The sequence below is a fragment of the Jaculus jaculus genome, chromosome 5 (genome assembly GCF_020740685.1).
Source record: "Jaculus jaculus isolate mJacJac1 chromosome 5, mJacJac1.mat.Y.cur, whole genome shotgun sequence".
Classification (NCBI taxonomy): domain Eukaryota; kingdom Metazoa; phylum Chordata; class Mammalia; order Rodentia; family Dipodidae; genus Jaculus; species Jaculus jaculus.
Window position 1 is genome coordinate 55,453,392 of NC_059106.1, and position 17,777 is coordinate 55,471,168.

Consider the following 17,777-nt stretch of genomic DNA (forward strand, 5'->3'; position numbering starts at 1 on the left):
GAGAGATAGAGCTATGGCCACCTGCCAGGGCCTGACAGTTGCTCAGTGAAGAGCTTAGGGTTGGTTGTCTGATTGTAGCTTTGTTTGGGAAGGGGGCTCAAGGTCAGACCCAGGGCCTCATTCAATGCTAAGCAAGTGCTCTACCACGCAACCGTGCCCCCAGCTGGAGCTCGGGTTTGTATCAGTCTTCTCCTTCCTGTCTTTGAACCCACATAACATTAGACTCCCCTCCACATCCTTGGGTTCCTTTTAAAATATATTTTTAGGGCTGGAGATATGGCTTAGCGGTTAAGCGCTTGCCTGTGAAGCCTAAGGACCCTGGTTCAAGGCTCGACTTCCCAGGACCCACGTTAGCCAGATGCACAAGGGGGCGCACGTGTCTGGAGTCCATTTGCAGTGGCTGGAGGCCCTGGCGTGCCCATTCTCTCTCTTTCTCCCTGCTTCTTTCTCTCTCTTTGTTGCTCTCAAATAAATAAAAATAAACAAAACAAAATTTTAAAATATATTTTTTTTTTATTTGTGAGGAGACAGAGAGACAGCAAGAGAGAGAATATGAGAATGAGTGCTCTGGGCTCTCTTGCCTGTGGACTCCAGATGCATGAGCCACTTTGTGTATCTGGCTTTTATTTTTATTTTTATTTTTTATTTTTTTGGTTTTTCCAGGTAGGGTCTTGCACTACTATCCCAGGCTGACCTGGAATTCACTATGTAGTCTCAGGTTGGCCTCGAACTACCTGTCTTCCCAATGCTGGCATTAAGGTATGCACTACCATGCTCAGCTGCATCTGGCTTGTTTATTTTGTTTTTTGTTTTGGGGTTTTTTTTGTGCATGTGCCCACCTTGTGTGCATGCATCACCTTGTGCATCTGGCTTACATGGGTTCTGGAGAGTCGAACCTGGGTCCTTAGGATTTGCAAGCAAGCAACGTAACAGCTAAGCCATCTCTCCAGCCCTGCATCTGGCTTTTTAATGGAACTGGGGAATTGAACCCAAGATGGCAGACTTTGCAAGCACATGCCTTTAACCACTGGGCCATCTCCCCAGCCCTTGGGCTCTTCTGGGCCACTGTCTGTGCTGGAAATGTCCTGAGAAGCACGGTGTGCTGGTCCCTTCCTTGGAACTTGCCAGAAGCCATAGATGCAGACACTCCCGTGTGCTGCCCCAATACCACCCACCCTCCACGAGGACAGGCCAGCTAACTTCACCCCTCTGAGCTGTAGTTTCCCATCTGAGAAATGGTGATGAACCTGTCTTCCTCATGGCGGCTGTAAGGCGTTCCTACAGAGCGCCTAACACAACCTGGCATTGGTTGGCCTCCAATACAGAGTAGCTGTAATGATTATCACCATCGTCATTGTCAATGTTAATGTTCTCTGGGGAGGCCCTGACTCCACAGCCCATCCCCCCCCACACCCTAGTCTAAGGGGACTCAGCTGCCTGCACCAGGGAGCTGTCTCCCCCCCCCTCCCCACCAGGCCTCAATCTCAATAGGCAGGGCCCCAGGGTCAGGCTTCTTTCTGTGGCTCTTTCTTGTCACCAATTTTCCATCTGCGAAGGCTGCTGGGCTCACGGCCCCACCCTGCCTGTAATGAGGCCAGGCTGGGCTGCAGGGCCCCCGGACGCAATTATTTGGGGTGTTTGGGCTGCAGGGCCTCCGCATGTTAATTAGAAAGAGGGGAGAAAGGCAGAGTGCTCTAATTAAGTGCTCTAATTAAGTTCTGAAGAAGAGCAGCGGTTGTAACAAGGGGCTGACTTTGTCACATGGTGCCACCAAAAAAAAAAAAAAAATGATGTAGGGAGCTCCAGAGTCACCATTGAAGTAGAGGCTTGGCCAGTGGGCCCCAACTCTGCCCGCCACAGTGTGCACCTTTCGAGGTACCTCAGCCTCCCCTGGCCAGTAGCCTTCCCTCTGCCCTGCATAGATGTGGTCCAGAGAATCTAAGTCCCCAAGGACAAAGGGCAGCTCAGTGATCATCTGCCATCCCCATGGTCACATTTAGCAACTGGAGAAGTGGAGGCCCAAAGAGGGAAGGGGAAGTACCCCAGTTCCTGCTTCAAATGACATGTTCTGAGGTAGCACAGGCAAGCCCGTGAATGAGACTTGGATCTGGTGACCTGGGTCACATGACCACACCTGACTGGTATCTACTCCCCCTTCTGCAAAATGGGCCCAGGCATGAGAATCATGACCAAGCAATGAGGCTCTGTGAGGACACCAGCCCTCAGCTTGGCCTGTGTGGGAGAGGGTATGCTGCTAGGTGCAGCCAGCTGCATGCCAGCCAGCTCTGGAGAAGCGGGGAGAGAGATAGCTGCCTCGTCGAGCTGTCTGACCCACTGAGGAGACCAGACCACAGTAGCTGAGTGCTCATAGTTCTCAAAGGCCCAAGGCAGAGTGAACGTGGACACAGGCCGCTGGGGACAGCTGTTGCAGACAGACCCATATCAAGGGTGCTGGAGGCAGGGGAGGTAGTTTAGTGACACACTGAGCATTTGCAAAGCCCTGGCTTCTACCCTCAGCACCACAAAAATAAATAGATAAATAAGAAAATGTGCTTGAGTGGGCTGAGGAGATGACTTAGTTGGCAAAGCACCTGCCATGCAAGCATGAGGACCTGAGTTCAAGTCCCCCACACCCACATACATGAACACTGGGTTTGGTGACATGTGCCTATAATCCCAGCACTCAGAAGGCAGAGCAGAAGGATCCTCAGGACTTGCTGGCTCAGTAGACAAGCTGAATCAGTGAGCTCCGGGTTCAGTGAGAGAACCTGTCTGAATAAGTGAGGTGGAAAGCAATTGAGGAAGACAGCCAATATTGACCTCTGGCCTCCACATGTGTGTATACACATATGAACATTCATATGGACACCAAACACATATACATCAAAAACAAGTGAGGGGCCTGGAGACATGTGTTAGTGGTTAAGGCACTTGCCTATGAAGCCTAAGGACCCAGGATCAATTCCCTAGTACCCATGTAAGCCAGATACACAAGGTGGTACATGTGTCTGGAGTTTGTTTGCCATGGCTAGAGGCCCTGGTGTGCCCATTCTCTCTATATGCCTCTTCATCTCTCCCTTTTTCTCTCTCTCAAATAAATAAAATATTTTTATAAAATGAACAAGGAGCTGGGGAGATGGCTTAGCAGTTAAGCACTTGCCTGTGAAGCCTAAGGATCCCAGTTCAAGGTTTGATTCCCCAGGACCCACGTTAGCCAGATGCACAAGGGGGCACATGTATCTGGAGGCCCTGGTGTGCCCATTCTTTTCTCTCTCTGCCTCTTTCTCTCTCTGTCACTTTCAAATAAATAAATAAAATAAAATAAACAAGGAGCTGGAGAGATGGCTTAGTAGTTAAGGTGCTTGCCTTAAGGACCAATGTTCTACTCTCCAGATCCCACATATGCCAGACACACAAAGGTGAGGCAAGTGCAAGGTCACACATACCCACTAGGTGGCACAAGCATCTGGAGTTTGAGTTCAGTGTCTGGGGCCCTGGCATGCCAATTCTTTCTCTCTCTTGCTCTCGCTCTCTCGCTCTCTCTCTTTGTGTCTCTCTCAATCTCTCATAAAAAAAAAAAACTTTAAAAAGTCAAAAAAAAAAATAAATGAGGAAGAGATGGAGAGAACTTGAGGGAGAGCTGAACATAGGCTCAGAATTGAGCAGAGGAGGCATTTAGCCATCTGCCCCATGCCCATGGCTACAGACTTAGCAGCTCTCCTGAGTTGCAGTGGTTCAGGCTTGGAGCAAGTGATATGACCCAGCACCCCAGGCAGAGAGGCCAGCAGGTTCCTTTCAGGTACCAGGTGGCGCCAGCACCTTAAAGCTACAAGCCCCAGAGCCCAACCATTATGGTGGGGTAGGACCTTTCTTGTGGGTAACTAGGTCAGTGGGAGTATGAACCTTCGCACTTCATTGGACTGGGAATCTCCAAGGACAAGGACTGTATCGGCTGCATCAGACAGGGACCTCAGAAGTATGGTTTGCCTAGTCACACCGTTAGCCCCCTGTGTACACAGCCATCTACTTGCACCGGAAGGCACTCCTCCCAAGTCACTTCCCCCTGGAGCTTCCTGAGCCCAAGGTCTGTGTGTCCTTTATAAGGTTAGTTGAGCCCCTGACGGTTAGGGCCACATCTCCCATAGGGACTAGGGAGTACCAGAAGTGGAGTGTGCGCCTTTTGCCATTGGATGGTATGTTGCTAGTAGCCTAGGAAATCCCTCAAGGCCAAGGCTACATGTCCCCTCCATTCGATGGAAAATTCTCACCATCATCAGGACAGGAGGATCCCCAAAGCCCAACTCTGTCTCCCCTTCAGGCAATATTCTTGCTGTGGTTAAGCACTATCTCCCCAACCTGACTGGCCTTTCATCCACAGTGGGAAGAGGTGAGCGGCTATGATGAGAACATGAATACCATCCGCACGTACCAGGTGTGCAACGTCTTTGAGTCGAGCCAGAACAACTGGCTACGGACCAAATTCATCCGGCGCCGAGGCGCCCACCGCATCCATGTGGAGATGAAGTTCTCCGTGCGAGACTGCAGCAGCATCCCCAGCGTGCCTGGCTCCTGCAAGGAGACCTTCAACCTCTACTACTTCGAGGCTGACTATGACTCAGCCACCAAAACCTTCCCCAACTGGATGGAGAACCCGTGGGTGAAGGTGGACACCATTGCAGCCGATGAGAGCTTCTCCCAGGTGGACCTGGGCGGCCGCGTCATGAAGATCAACACTGAGGTGCGGAGCTTTGGGCCCGTGTCCCGTAACGGCTTCTACCTGGCCTTCCAGGACTACGGCGGCTGCATGTCCCTCATCGCAGTGCGAGTCTTTTACCGCAAGTGTCCCCGTGTCATCCAGAATGGTGCCGTCTTCCAGGAGACACTGTCGGGGGCCGAGAGCACATCGTTGGTGGCTGCCCGGGGCAGCTGCATCGCCAATGCCGAAGAGGTGGACGTGCCCATCAAGCTGTACTGTAACGGGGACGGCGAGTGGCTGGTGCCCATTGGACGCTGCATGTGCAAAGCGGGCTTTGAGGCCGTGGAGAATGGCACTGTGTGCAGAGGTAAGGGGCAGCGGAGCGGGACCCCGAGGAGATGGTTTTGGTTGTAGCTCAGCTGCTAGCTGGGTTCGTGTTGGCAAGGATAGAGGCCTTGGGGCTGACGCTGAGGTTCTCCATGATTTAAATAGCCCTTCCTGAACAGTGATCTGTGTGCACACACAGGATGTATACCTACACCGTGGGTTGTGTGAGGACAGAGGCTCTTCGTTTTAATCATCATATGGGTGTTTGTCATGGCAGATGGTGCTTCCCCATCTTCATTTATGGAAGGGTTGTGGTTTCACGTTTAGGATGAACATGTCTGGCTGGGAATGCAGATTAGTTGGTAGAGCGCCTGCCCAGCATACATGAAGCCCTGGGCTCCATCCCCTAATCCCCTAACACTGAATAAAACTGAGTGTGGTGGTGCGTACCTGTCACCCCAGCACTTGGGAAGTGAAGGCAGGAGTATCAGAAGTTCAAGGTCATGGGGCAGAGGAGATGACTCAGTGTGTAAATGCTTGCTGTTACAAATATGAAGGCCTTAAAGGGAAGAGAAAGGAAGGGAGAAGGGTTCTTAATAGGTTGATATTGTATATATGTAAGTGCAATGATTGAGATGGGGAGGTAATATGATGGAGAATGGAATTTCAAAGGGGGAAGTGTCTGGGGAGGGAGGGAGGGAATTACAAATATGAGGGCCTGAGTTTGGATCCTCAGACCTACGTACAACCGGATACAGAAGCCCATGTCTGTAATCCCAGTGGTCCTACAGGAGATGAGAGGCCGAGGCATCCAGCCTAGTGTGTACAGTGGTGAACAATAGAAGACCCTGTCTCAAACAAGGTAGAAGGCAAGGACAGACACCTGAGGTTGTCCTCTGACCTCCACATGCACACCCAAGCTCACACATCACACACACACGTAAGCTTAAAAATAATGTTCAAGGCCATCCTCAGCTACATAGTTTGGGTTTATCCTCTGTCAGTCAGTATAAGCCAGGCTAAGCTGAAATGACAAAACAATCCAAGTTTATTTCTCACTCAATGCTACTTGTCCATTGTGGGTCAGCTTGGAACTTGTCCCTGTGGGAGGAAAGCACTGGAGTGCTACTGTTTGGAATATTGCCACCATTGTGATAGAAGAAAGCCTGAGAATGTGGCTTGCTGCTCAGAGTCCCGGATGTTTCCACCTGGAACAGGCCACACCTCGTCTCTCTGCTTGTTCCAATGGCCAAAACAGACCACAAAATCACTTGTGATTCATAGTGATAGAAAAAGACACTTTCACTGTGAGCCTGGAGTCACCGTGGGCTGCTGCTCATGCTGTGTGCTGAGCATGTATGGGACAGAGTTCAGTCCTCACACAAAGTCCAAAAAGTGAAGTACTATTTCCCTTGAAGAAATTGAGGGGCTGGAGAGATTGCGTAGTGGTTAAGGCAGTTGCCTGCAAAGCCTAAGGACCCAGGTTCGATTCCTCAGGACCCAAGTAAAGCTAGATGCACAAGGTGGTTCATGTGTCTGGAGTGAGTTTGTGGTAGCTAAAGGCCCTGGCACATCCATTCTCTCTCTCTGTGTCTCTCTCAAATAAATAAACTATTTTAAAAAGAAATAAGAAATTGAGGTTCCAGAAGGCCAGACAGTGAGTGGGAGATGGAGATCTGGGGTTCTCATGCAGGGAGTGGGGCTCCAAAGCCACCAGGGATACTAGCTCTTTTAAGGAAGCATGGTGAGAGAGTAATGATACAGGCAGTGTTTGCACACAACAGTGAATCATGAAGGTAGTTTGCAGACGTAAGAAGTTTGTAAGAGGTATTGCATGGTGATGAAAAAGCTTGGAAGGCAGGAAGCCCTGCTTCTAGGTGCAGCCCTGCCAGATATTAACTGTATAACCTCGGCCAAGTGCAAAGCCATTTTTCTTTCTTTTTTTTAAAAACAGAGTGAAGACACAGGAAACATCCCATTTCTTGTTTTTATTTTATTTTTATTCATTTATTTGAGAGTGATAGACACCCAGAAAGAGAGAGAGAGAGGGAGAGAATGGGCACACCAGGGCCTCCAGCCACTGCAAGCAAACTCCAGATGCATGTGCCACCTTGTGCATCTGGCTCACATGGGTCCTGGGGAATTGAGCCTCGAACCAGGGTCCTTGGGCTTTGCAGGCAAGCGCTTAACCATTAAGCCATCTCTCCAGCCGCAAAGCCATTTTTCAATAGGATGGTGTGAGGAGTCAAGAGCTCAAGGCATGTAAAGCACTTATCATAGATCCTGGCACATGGAAATTGCTTAGTATATGTTATCCAAATGCATACTGTATGTAAGGTCCACGGTGTGAGTATGAATGTGTCATTTATATAGGGGATTGCATTTCCCACTGGAATCTGAGGTTGCGGCTGACTCCTGGGCTGCCACAAGTGGTAGACTGAGAGTTTATACTATGCTAGGGATGCTGGGGAGCCAAAGGCTGATGCGCTGAGATAAAGTCCTCCCTGTCTGGGACATATCCCTCTGGCATTTTGATACCAGTAAGCAGCATTTCAGATCCTGGAGGGGCATCGAGACAGGAGGCAGAGGACAGTAGGAAAGCAATGTCAGAGCTGGTGTCAGTGTACACTGGGGCATTACAGAGGGTGGGACCACGGGGAGTCTTCCCAAGGCAGTGGTGGAATGTGAAGACAAGTCAGAGGCAGGAGTCACAGGCAGTGGAATTCTAACTTACCAGGAGGTGATAGTTCTGGGAGAAAAATAGGGGAGTTGAAGGAAAGGTCCAGTTTCTTATGTAAGGTAATACTTTCTGTTGTATTATTTTTTTATTGGATTGGTATTTATTTTTGAGATGCTAGGGCTGAACCAGGGCCTCACACATGCTAGGCAAGCCTTCTGCGGCTGAGTGTCCTTGGGAAGAGCACAGCCTTGGAGAACGACGGCAGAGATGAGGTGGGCTTCAGAACATGCAAACCAGAAACCAGCTGCTCACAGATGATTGTTGATTCATTCACCAAATTCTCCCGGAGCCTCGGGATCCGGCTAGGGTCCTGCCCTCTGGAGCTCACAGTCCTTATGAGTGACAGCTCTGTGACTGAGCGAAGGTGGGAGGCACTGCGTTTGCTCTCATCGGAACTGTTGAGACGACAGGAGGATAGGAGACGGGAGGAGGTGGTGACAGGACTGAGTCTCAGGAGAGGATGTGTTGGGTGGGTAGCCCAGGGCTTGTGGAAGACGAGTCTGTGGGAGTAGAGGCCTGGGGGCATGGTCGTCAACTGGGCCCTCCAAGAACTGGGTCCGTATAGCCAAAGCTACGGGCTTGAGGGAGGATGTGAGAAAAACCATCAGTGGACAGTGTTCAGCCAGGAGCACCTTCATGTCTGTTTCCGTTTGATGCCATCTTGGGTGATGTGAGATCCTATCTCAAAAAAAAAAAAAAAAGAATAAAGTGAATGGTTAAATTCAGCCTTCCCTCCAAGGAGTGAGTCACAGTGACCCAGGCTTTGAATTCTGTTGCAGAGTCCTGGGGCCATCTTAGAAGTTATGGTCAGAAGCACGTTTATGAGATGTGGGTGTGGGTGTGGGTGAGGCTGGGGCAGGGCGTCCCCAGTCCTGGCTGCCCTCCAGTCCTGATCAGATAACCCAGCTAAGACCCAGTCCCAGCCCAGCCTAGCCACTGGATGCCTGAGGAGGCCAGTCAGGGTGTGGTTAACAAGTTCAGGGAACCTGGAGTGGCCACCCAGATGTGACTGCCTCCTGGGCCAGGGAGGGATGGAGACCAGGGTTCACATTTGAGGGGCTGGTCATTGTTCCCTCAGTCTCTGTCACTTGGATTCTCAGCCTTTTCTGCGGGTCAGAATTTCCTGACAAGTTGTCGGAAGTGCAGGTGTGTGGGGCTGGCTCAGACCTCTTTCCAGGTCTGGTCATGTGGCTCCGAGGTTGTGCCAAGAACAGCAGCCTAGATAATTCTGTAATAAGACTATTAGCTCAGACAGGCAGTGAGATAACACAAGTTGGCCAGACCCCGCTGGAACTCAAGGCCAAGGTGATGGCCACAAGCCCAGCCCTAGCCCCACCCCAGGAGCCTCTGCCTGAGGGTGAGAGAGGACGTTACCCAAATCTGAGAAGCTTCTCTTAATATCAAATATAACCTGATAGGAGGAAAAAAATCTCACTCTTTGTTAACATATATTGGAGAATACAGGGCTGGGGAAATGGCTCAGTGGTTAAAGATGCCGGCTTGCAAAGTGTGATGGCCCAGGTTCAATTCCTCAATACTCATGCAAAACCAGATGCACAAGGTGGTACATGTATCTGGAGTCCATTTGCAGTGGCAGAAAGCCTTGGCTCACCCATCATCTCTCTCTCCTTCTCTCCTTCCCTCCCTCCCTCCTTACAAATAAGTAAATATTGTAAAAGTTAGAGAAGATAAGGCTAGATGCTTTCTTAGGTAGGCAATAGGTGAGTCCTCAGGGCCACCATCCTAGGGCAGGAATGGTGGCTTTCAAAGGGTGTCAGTACCCTGTTTATAGAGCTAAGGGTTAAACAGATTCAGTCCAAGTCACTTTCTCTGGAGCCTACTGTGTGCAGCACATAGTAGGAGAAACCAGTCATTCTACCAGCAAGTACTATAAGCCATATAGCCCTTTAGCAAATGTGGGTTGGTCAAGTACTGTGGGCCATGCACATACCAGGAGCTAGGCTATGCAGAAGCGACACACACACACATGCATGCACGCACACACACATGTACACTGAGGGTCCCAGAGAAACTCAAGATTCAGAGTTCAGCCTCAAGTGGTCCCTGGGTGAGTGGTGATTGGGACACAGGAAGGGCAGGCTGAGCATGGTCTGAGGAAATAAGCTCCACTGAGGCGGTGTGAGATACCAGGAGGAAAGCGTCCTTTCTGCGTGGGATCTCGGAAGCCTTCAAGGAAGAAGTGGTGCTGTCATTAGTCTTGTGGAGTTAGTAGAATTCAGAGAGGAGTGGTGAAGAGCGGTTGAGGAGACAGCATGAGTCAAGGCCCCAAGGCATGGTGATGGGTGGCAGGCGTAGGGGCTGAGGTACGACTCTGCCCCAAGCCTTCATCTCTTCTGGTTTTATTGAGTATCTGGTCTGAGTGGGCCTACACTGCCATACATCTGCTAGGCAGAGACCCTGGGATTTCTGGCAGAAGGACCTTGCTGTAACCCCCCACCCAACTCCAGGGATCTCAGTCCCTCTAGGGCTCCCCTTAGCAGGTGTACTGGGGGACCCATGCAGCTCCAGAGTTCCTCTCTGAAGCTCCCACCCAACGCCATCGGTCTTTTGAACTCTTTCCATATGGTTATTGGCCTGATTGTAAAGTACCCTGACTCAGTCTCTCCAGATTGTCTCTGTCTCCTTATTCCCCTTGGTCTCTTCGTTCCCACCTCAGCCCCTTGTGCAGCTGCAGCTTCAGCCTAGACTTTGGGGGCCTTGCCCTCCTGTCTCCCACCCCCACCCACATCCGCAGAGCGTCCCTCGGTGAGCACCGTGGCTGCCATCTTGTGTGTGGGGGGGGTGAGACTTTTAATATTTCGCTTCGAGGCAGGTGGACAGCTGTGTGCAAGTTTGAAGGAGGCTGCGCCCACATGCCGATGCGCCCTCTCCAGCCACGCCATTCCAAGTTGGCAGCTGTGGGGGCTTTGCCTGCGGGCCCTTTGCCCTGCGCTGTAGCCCCAGCCCAGTTCCTCCCAGACCCTGGCCTCTAGAGACCTTCTTTCCAACCCAGTGCTGCCCCTCACTAGCTGCCTGAGCTTGGGCAAGCCTCTGACCGTCTCTGTTTTCTCATCTGCAAAGCAGGTTCATTGGGCTGTGGCACTGAGCCAGTGCCTGGAACATCAGAATATGAGAGCAATCTTTCGTGTGCTTACAGTGATGTTCCCCCCCCCCCCCCCGCCCTGATGAGCTTTTGATTTTGAAGAAGCAACAACTTCATCACAGAAGCAATAGAGGTCATTTGTAGAATATTTAGAAATTCCTTATAATCGAAAGCTGTGGGTGTGGCTCAGCAAGTAAAGCACTTGCTTACCAAGCACGAAGCCCTGGGTTCCGTCCCGCAGGCACTGTGGTGTGTGCCGGTAATCCCAGCACTGGAGGAGTGGAGACAGAAGGATCAGGAATTCAAGTTCATCCTCAGCTACATAACAGGCTCAGGGCCAGCGTGGGATAAAGGAGATTATCTCTCTCCAAAAAGAAGGAAAGAGAAGGGGAGGAGAGAAATGACCAATATGCAAAAAGGAAAAAATTAAAATTGTCCACCATCTCACCACCAGATAGAATCCTTGCTAACAGAGTGGTGGAGACTTCCAGGTGTATGGACAAGTACTTACATATTGACTTTTTTGGGGGTACATATGATGGTGTGTATGTGTACAAGCATACGTGTGTGTGAATATGTGTTCATTACGCATGTGTGGGTCCTTGCCTTCCACCTCACTTGAGGCAGGGTCTCTTGTTCATATTGCTGTGAACACTGAACTAGCTGGCTCACAAGCTTCTAGAAAATTCTTCTGTCTCTTCCTCCCATCTGGCAGTAGGTGTGCTGGGAATAGAAGCCCAACACAACTTCTGGCTTTTATGTGAAGGTCTGGGGATCCGAACTCAAGTACTCACTCGTGTACTAGTTTTTTGTTTTTTTGAGTTATAACTCAGGCTGGCCTCGAACTTGCAGAAATCCTCCTCCCTCAGCCTCCAGAGGGGCTGGGATTACAGGTATAAGCCACTATACCTAGCTCGTATTGATCTTATTAAAGAGAAAAATGAATTGCTCAAACTCCCTTAGGAGTTTTGTTAATGTGCAAAGAGGGGAACCCAGGGCCCCTTAGTGCTGAGCAGGGGCTCCACCACTGAGCCATGCCTCAGCCAGAGGATTGTTGATATATTTCAAGCATATCTCTCCAGCCACGTTACAGCTACGGGACATTTGGGGAGGCTTGCTGAGTTCCTGGGTGTCAGTGAGCCATTGCTGATACACACCAGCACTCTGTGGACGGCCTGCAGGTGGGGATGGCTGCAGCCTTGAGCCATCTCGAACTTCCCAGACCCTGCTCCTTGCATGGTTTGGGAGATATTTCCAGACATGAAACTAGAAGGTCAAAGGGCATGGACTCTTCCTACCGCCTTAGACAGGTATTAGCAGGTGACCCTGAAGACAGCCTGGCCTGTCCCTTCCTGGCAGCAGCCCCTGCGCCTGCTTCCCAGTGCTCTCACTAGCGTGGCCTGTCATGCCTAGGGCTTTATTTTCTGTTTTACTCCCAGAATCCTTTGCTTCTCTAGCCAAAGAAGGGAGGGGGCCAGAGGCCAGGGATCATCTCTCGGGCCTCAGGACGGCCTACTTCCCATCCTGCCCTCCGCCTCAGCCCTTTCCTCAGAGGCTAGGCCAGTGGCCCAGATGTGTCTGGGGGAGTCTGGAAGGTAGGGCCTGGTCAGTCTAGGGGTGCGGAGGAGGGAGGCCATGACTAGAGCTGCTGGCAGATCTGGAGCTGGCTGGCTGGGGGAAGGGGGTGGAGTTGGAATGCTGAGTGGGAGGGGAGACACTCCACTGGGGGAAAGGAGAGGAGGGGTGGTGGGTGACCTCTGTAGACTCCCAGGCTCAGGTCAGACCAGAACCACACAGACCAGCCTTTGGGGAGGGGCCTGGACAGGGATTCCAGCCAGCTCACACAAGCTCTTCACTTCTTTGCTCTTAGAAATTGGCCAAGCCATTCCCACATTCCCTTTCCTGTACACCCACCACCCGCCCATCCTTCCACTGTCCCATGTTCCCTGAACAGCAGCTTCTCGTTTGTCTACTTGGAGGGGACAGAGATGTCCTTACCAAGACCCAGAAGCTGATACGTGCCGAGTACCTTTTATGTGCTGCAAACTGTCTCTGGCACTGATGCTTAGAAAGACCTGTCATGCCCCTGTCCCCAAGGGCACCCACACTAGTGAGGTTGACAGACACATCCAGGGACAGTGAGGCTGTAGGGGCCATACTGAAGACAGGTGAGTGGTCAGGATGGGCCTGGGGAAGCCGAGTGTTGGCAGGGCTGTGGCAAGCAGGGGAGGCTTCCTGGAAGAAGGGACCTTCAGGTGGTGCTGACTGGCTGAGCTGAAACATTACCAGGCCAAGAGGATGAGCTGCAAAGACCCTGAGGCAGGCAGAAGCTGAGTGTACTCAGGAAAGGTCAGAGATGCTACGCTTTTCACCCTCCTGCTGAGTCAGCTGACTACATCCAGGCTCTGGACCCCAGGGTGTGGAATGAGTCGTTCTTCTTGGTTTTCACGTTCCCTGTGGTCTGGGCAGGCGATAGTGGACACTTTGGGTCTTCTGTCCTCATAACTGCATTTCTTTTTCACTCCAACAACATTCCCAGGCCCCTACTGTGGGCCATACCTGGGCTGTGTGGGGGTCTGACTAAGATGACAAAGGCTCTCCTTGCCTTCACAGAGGAGCCCCAGTCCCAATCTCAGCCTAAGGGACATGTAGGAGAGGGACCAAGAGCTCAGAGACTTCCTGGAGGAGGAGTCATTTGCCAGGCCCCTTCAGGACAGGAACCAAAGGCAGGAAGGGAAATTCTTCGGTGAGTGTGTTAATTTTTTTTTCTATTGCCCTCTGGCCAGGTGGCAGCTTTGCAGGGAGAGCAGGTGTTCTCAGAAAAGCAGCAAAGCAGGAGGGTGACAATAGGTGCCAGGCTTCCATTCTGTTGTTGTTCAAGGCCAAGGGTGGCACAGGCTAGAGGATGAAGATGCCTGGGTGCCCAGCCCTGTCCTGTAAGCCCATGCCTTCGTTGTTCTTTTGGACCTCATGTTTATCACCTCCATTTTACAGATGTTTAGACTAAAGTCCAGAGAAGGTCAACACGTTGCCCAGGACCACGCACAGCACTAAGTTTCAGAGCCAGCACTTAAGCCTGGCTTTGTCCAACTTGGACAATGTATTAACCAGGCACAGAACATGGCCAGAACGTCCTCTTCTTATGGGGCCATGTCGCCCACCTGGCCATGGAGCCCCCATCCTGAAGACTTCAAGGAGAGCAGACAGCAGGGTGTGTGACGGGATGAGTCTCTGTTTCTGTACCTGAGAAATGGGAGCATGAAACCTACTCAGCCCTGCCCACCCCAAAAGCTCAGGAACCTCTGGGGTGATGGGAGCAAAGAGTAGAACAAGCGAGTGGCTGTGGGAGGACCGGGGTTAGGGGGATGTGGCACTTTAGAGGCAACCAGAGCAGCTCACGGGGAAGGAGGCCCCAGTAAGCCGTGCAGGGCACTTGCTTCCTGCCCGGACATGGGGGAATGGAGGTGTCCTAGGGGTGGGGAAGTCCCACAAGCCTCAGAAAAGAGGTCCCACCTGGCCTCTAGCCTCTGCCCACTGTTCCCACCCAGCATTGCCCATGCTCACCCAGTGCTCAGCCCCACTGTCCAAGCACCCTCCCAGGGCCGCTGTCTCATTCCGAAGCCCAGGCTGGCCAGCACCGCACCTGCGTAGGTGGCACCTGCAGGCTGCGCTCTTGCGGCCAAACGTCTCATTTCTCCTGCACCAGCGGTGTCCCGCTGACCCTTCGTCTCTCTCTGGGCCATGTCCATTTTACCAAAACAGAAAGTGGGGTTCAGCGAGGTTCCACGGCTGACCAAGATGGTACAACTGGTAGGGGCAGGATGTTAACCAGCCACCCCTGGAGCCCTCCACTGTCCTCTCCTTGGCCCTGTGCCTGCTCTCCTGACCTAGAGAACACCCCTTACCCCCCGGGTGACAGGCTTGGGCCAGGCCGCCTCCACCACATCCCAGCAGGCTCATAAACAGCTGGGGAAGTTTCCCTGCCTCCAGCCTCTCTGCCTTTTCATCTGGCTGGGCCCTGGGATCTGGCGAGAGAGGCCCGGTTTATTGAGGAAGTTTATGCATTTAACAGTTTAAGCCTTTCTAAGCCTGTGCTACAACAGGATTTGGGAGCCGTTAACAATTCTGTGTGGTTAAGAGATTTTCATTGCAGCAGCTGGCTCAGGGCCCACTGGCCCTCTCAGGCCTCCGCCCCACCCTACGGGGGCACCCCCTCCCTGGGGTCTTTGTCTTCAGCCCCCATTCCTGTTGCTTCTCCCCATCCTCTCATCCCAAACCTCTAGGTGTGAACCTTAACTTCACAAGGGGACCTGACATCCAGGGAGGAAGAAGTGGCCCAAAGCCATCATACAGCCAATTAGACACTTGGACTGGGATCTGTCCGTGTCCCTTCCCCCACCCCAAACCCTGGGGGAAAGGAGGTAGTGTGCTGTTCATTCCTCCTTGGCAGAACTCACAAAAGTCCCCAGAAGCCAACTTGATCCCATCCAAGGCTTGGTACAGAGCTGGGACCAGAGCTCAGCCTTCTGGGGTCCTGGTGAGAATTCTTCATGCCATATGAATCGTTCTGCTTTCCCCCTCGCCCAAGGAGAAACGCCATCTGTGGTCACACAGCTCCCATGTGTGGGGGTTTATTTACTGACACTCGTCAGGCCACAGCAGAGCCTGGGGGTACTTTGTGGGCCATCAGGCCTTGCCCCGTGAGATGCTTTGATCTCAGTGATGCCCACATGGGCTGTTCTCACCACTTGAGGGACAGGGAAAGCCAAGCCAAGAGGAGGCAGGACCACTTTGGGGTGGGGGCAGAGCTAGGACTCAAACCCAGCTCTTGTAGTCTTGTAGCCTCCTTGAGCTGAGTGTTCTGAGCACCTTGTCTCTAGGATGTCCAGTGAGCATACCCCCCCTTCCCGCTCTGTATTCCCCAAGGCCTCAGGAGACCTTGTTTTGTTTTGTTTTGTTTTGTACGTGGGTGGCGTACCTCATGCCCAGAGCTGGCCAGCTATGTGAAGGACTCTGCAGATTTGGCAGCATGTCAACAGACCCCTGGCCGGGGGACACCTAGCATCTAGCAAGCTCGGGCTGTGTGCTACTGTGCCAGGCCTTCCCAGTCCTGTGGAGCTCTGCCCAGATTGGCTCCTGTTGCTGGGTTTTCCTCATGTGTATGCAGTATACATACATTTATATATGCATGTTCATGTGTGTGGGTACGTGTGTGTATGTATATTGGTCAGAAGTTGGCATCAGGTGTCTTCTTAAATCTGTCTCTACTTTTATTTATTTGACTGAGAAAGAGGGAGGGAAGGAGGGAGGGAGGGATAGAGAGAGAATGGGTATGTCAGGGCCTCCAGCCACTGTAGACGAACTCCAGACACGCGTGCCCCCTTGTGCATCTGGCTTACGTGGGTCCTGGAGAATCGAACCCAGGTCCTTTGGCTTTAGAGGCAAACGCCTTAACCGTTCAGCCATCCCTCCAGCCCCCCTTTTTTATATGAGAGAGAGAAAGGGAGAGGGAATTGGTGCGCCAGAGCCTCCAGCCACTGCAATCAAACTCCAGATATGTGTGCCACCCTGTGCGCATGTGGGACCTTATACACTTGTATCACCTTGTGTGTCTGGCTCACGTGGGATCTGGAGAATTGAACGTGAGTCCTTAAGCTTCACAGACAGGCGCCTTAACTGCTAAGCCATCTCTCCAACCCCAGTGTCTTTTTTCAGCTATGTGCGTGTGCATGGTGGCACGTCCGCCGTGGCGTGCACACACAGGTCAGGGGTCAGCGCTTTGGTCCGTTCTTGCCTGTCAGCTGAGGCGAGGTTTACTTCTCTGGTTCTTGCTCCACTAGTCTATGCTGCACTCACCACAAGCTTCCAGGAATTTCTCCTCTCTCTACCTCCCATCTTGCCATCAGCATCATGCACTGTTTTTTTAAGAGAAATTTATTTATTTATTTATTTATGTGAGAGAGAGAGAGAAATTGGCAGATAGGGAGAGAACGGGCACACCAGGGCCTCTAGCCACTGCAAACGAACTCCAGATGCATGTGCCAACTTGAGTATCTGGCTTTACCTGGGCACTGTGGAATGAAACCTGGGTCTTTAGGCTTTGCAGGCAAGCGCCTTAACCACTGTGCAGCCTCTCCATCCCATGCCAGCGTTTTATGTGGGGTCTGGGAATCAAACTCGGGTGTTCAGGCTTAAGCAGCAAGTGCCTTATTCACCCAGCTCTGCCTTACAATGTGAGACAGGGCCTCTCTGTGAACCCAGAGCTCAGCTAGACTAGGTAGCCAGTAAGCCCTAGGGATTCTCCAGCACTAGGATTGCAAGTATGCACCACCATGCCCAGCTTGAACATGGTTGCTGGGGACCTGAACGCAGGCCCTCGTGCTTACGTAACTAGAACGTTACCCACTGGACTGCCTTGCAGGGATTTGCCTTCTGGACATGGTAATGTGTGAGGAGAGGGTCACAGTCACTCCCATTTCACCACATGGGGGATGGGACACAGACAGATTGCAGTCCGGGAAGCAAATGGCACTTCGTCTCTTTCCTCCTCTCCCTGCTGCCCCAGACCAAAGGGGCTGAGGCAACTGCTTGCCAGCTCCATGACTTTGAGCACAGAGGCCTAAGACACCAGACATGGTGGTACATGCCTGTGACTCCAGCACTTGGGAGGCTGAGGCAGGTTTATGAGTTGTAGGTTAGCCTGGGCTACATAGCCAGATGGGAAGAGATGCAATACTAGATCCTAGTCTTTTATTATTATTAATTTATTTATTTATTTTTGAGAGAGAGAGAGAGAGAGAGAATACACACTCCAGGGCCTTTAGCCACTGTGAACTCCAGATATGTGTGCCCTCTTGTGTGCGTGTGTGACATTCCACACTTGTGTCACTGTGCATGTGGCTATGTGGGGC

At 51.8% G+C, this 17,777-nt stretch overlaps 1 protein-coding gene across 4 annotated transcripts in view; it reads left to right on the top strand.

Moving 5' to 3' along the window:
• The window catches only part of Ephb2 (EPH receptor B2), a 186,217-nt gene that overhangs the window by 63,798 nt on the left and 104,642 nt on the right, over positions 1–17,777 (top strand). For all 4 annotated transcript variants that reach the window (XM_045150353.1, XM_004657541.3, XM_045150352.1 and 1 more), the window contains exon 3: positions 4,379–5,063. In XM_045150353.1, the coding sequence (XP_045006288.1) occupies positions 4,379–5,063 (685 nt within the window). The remainder of the gene's footprint in view (positions 1–4,378; positions 5,064–17,777) is intronic.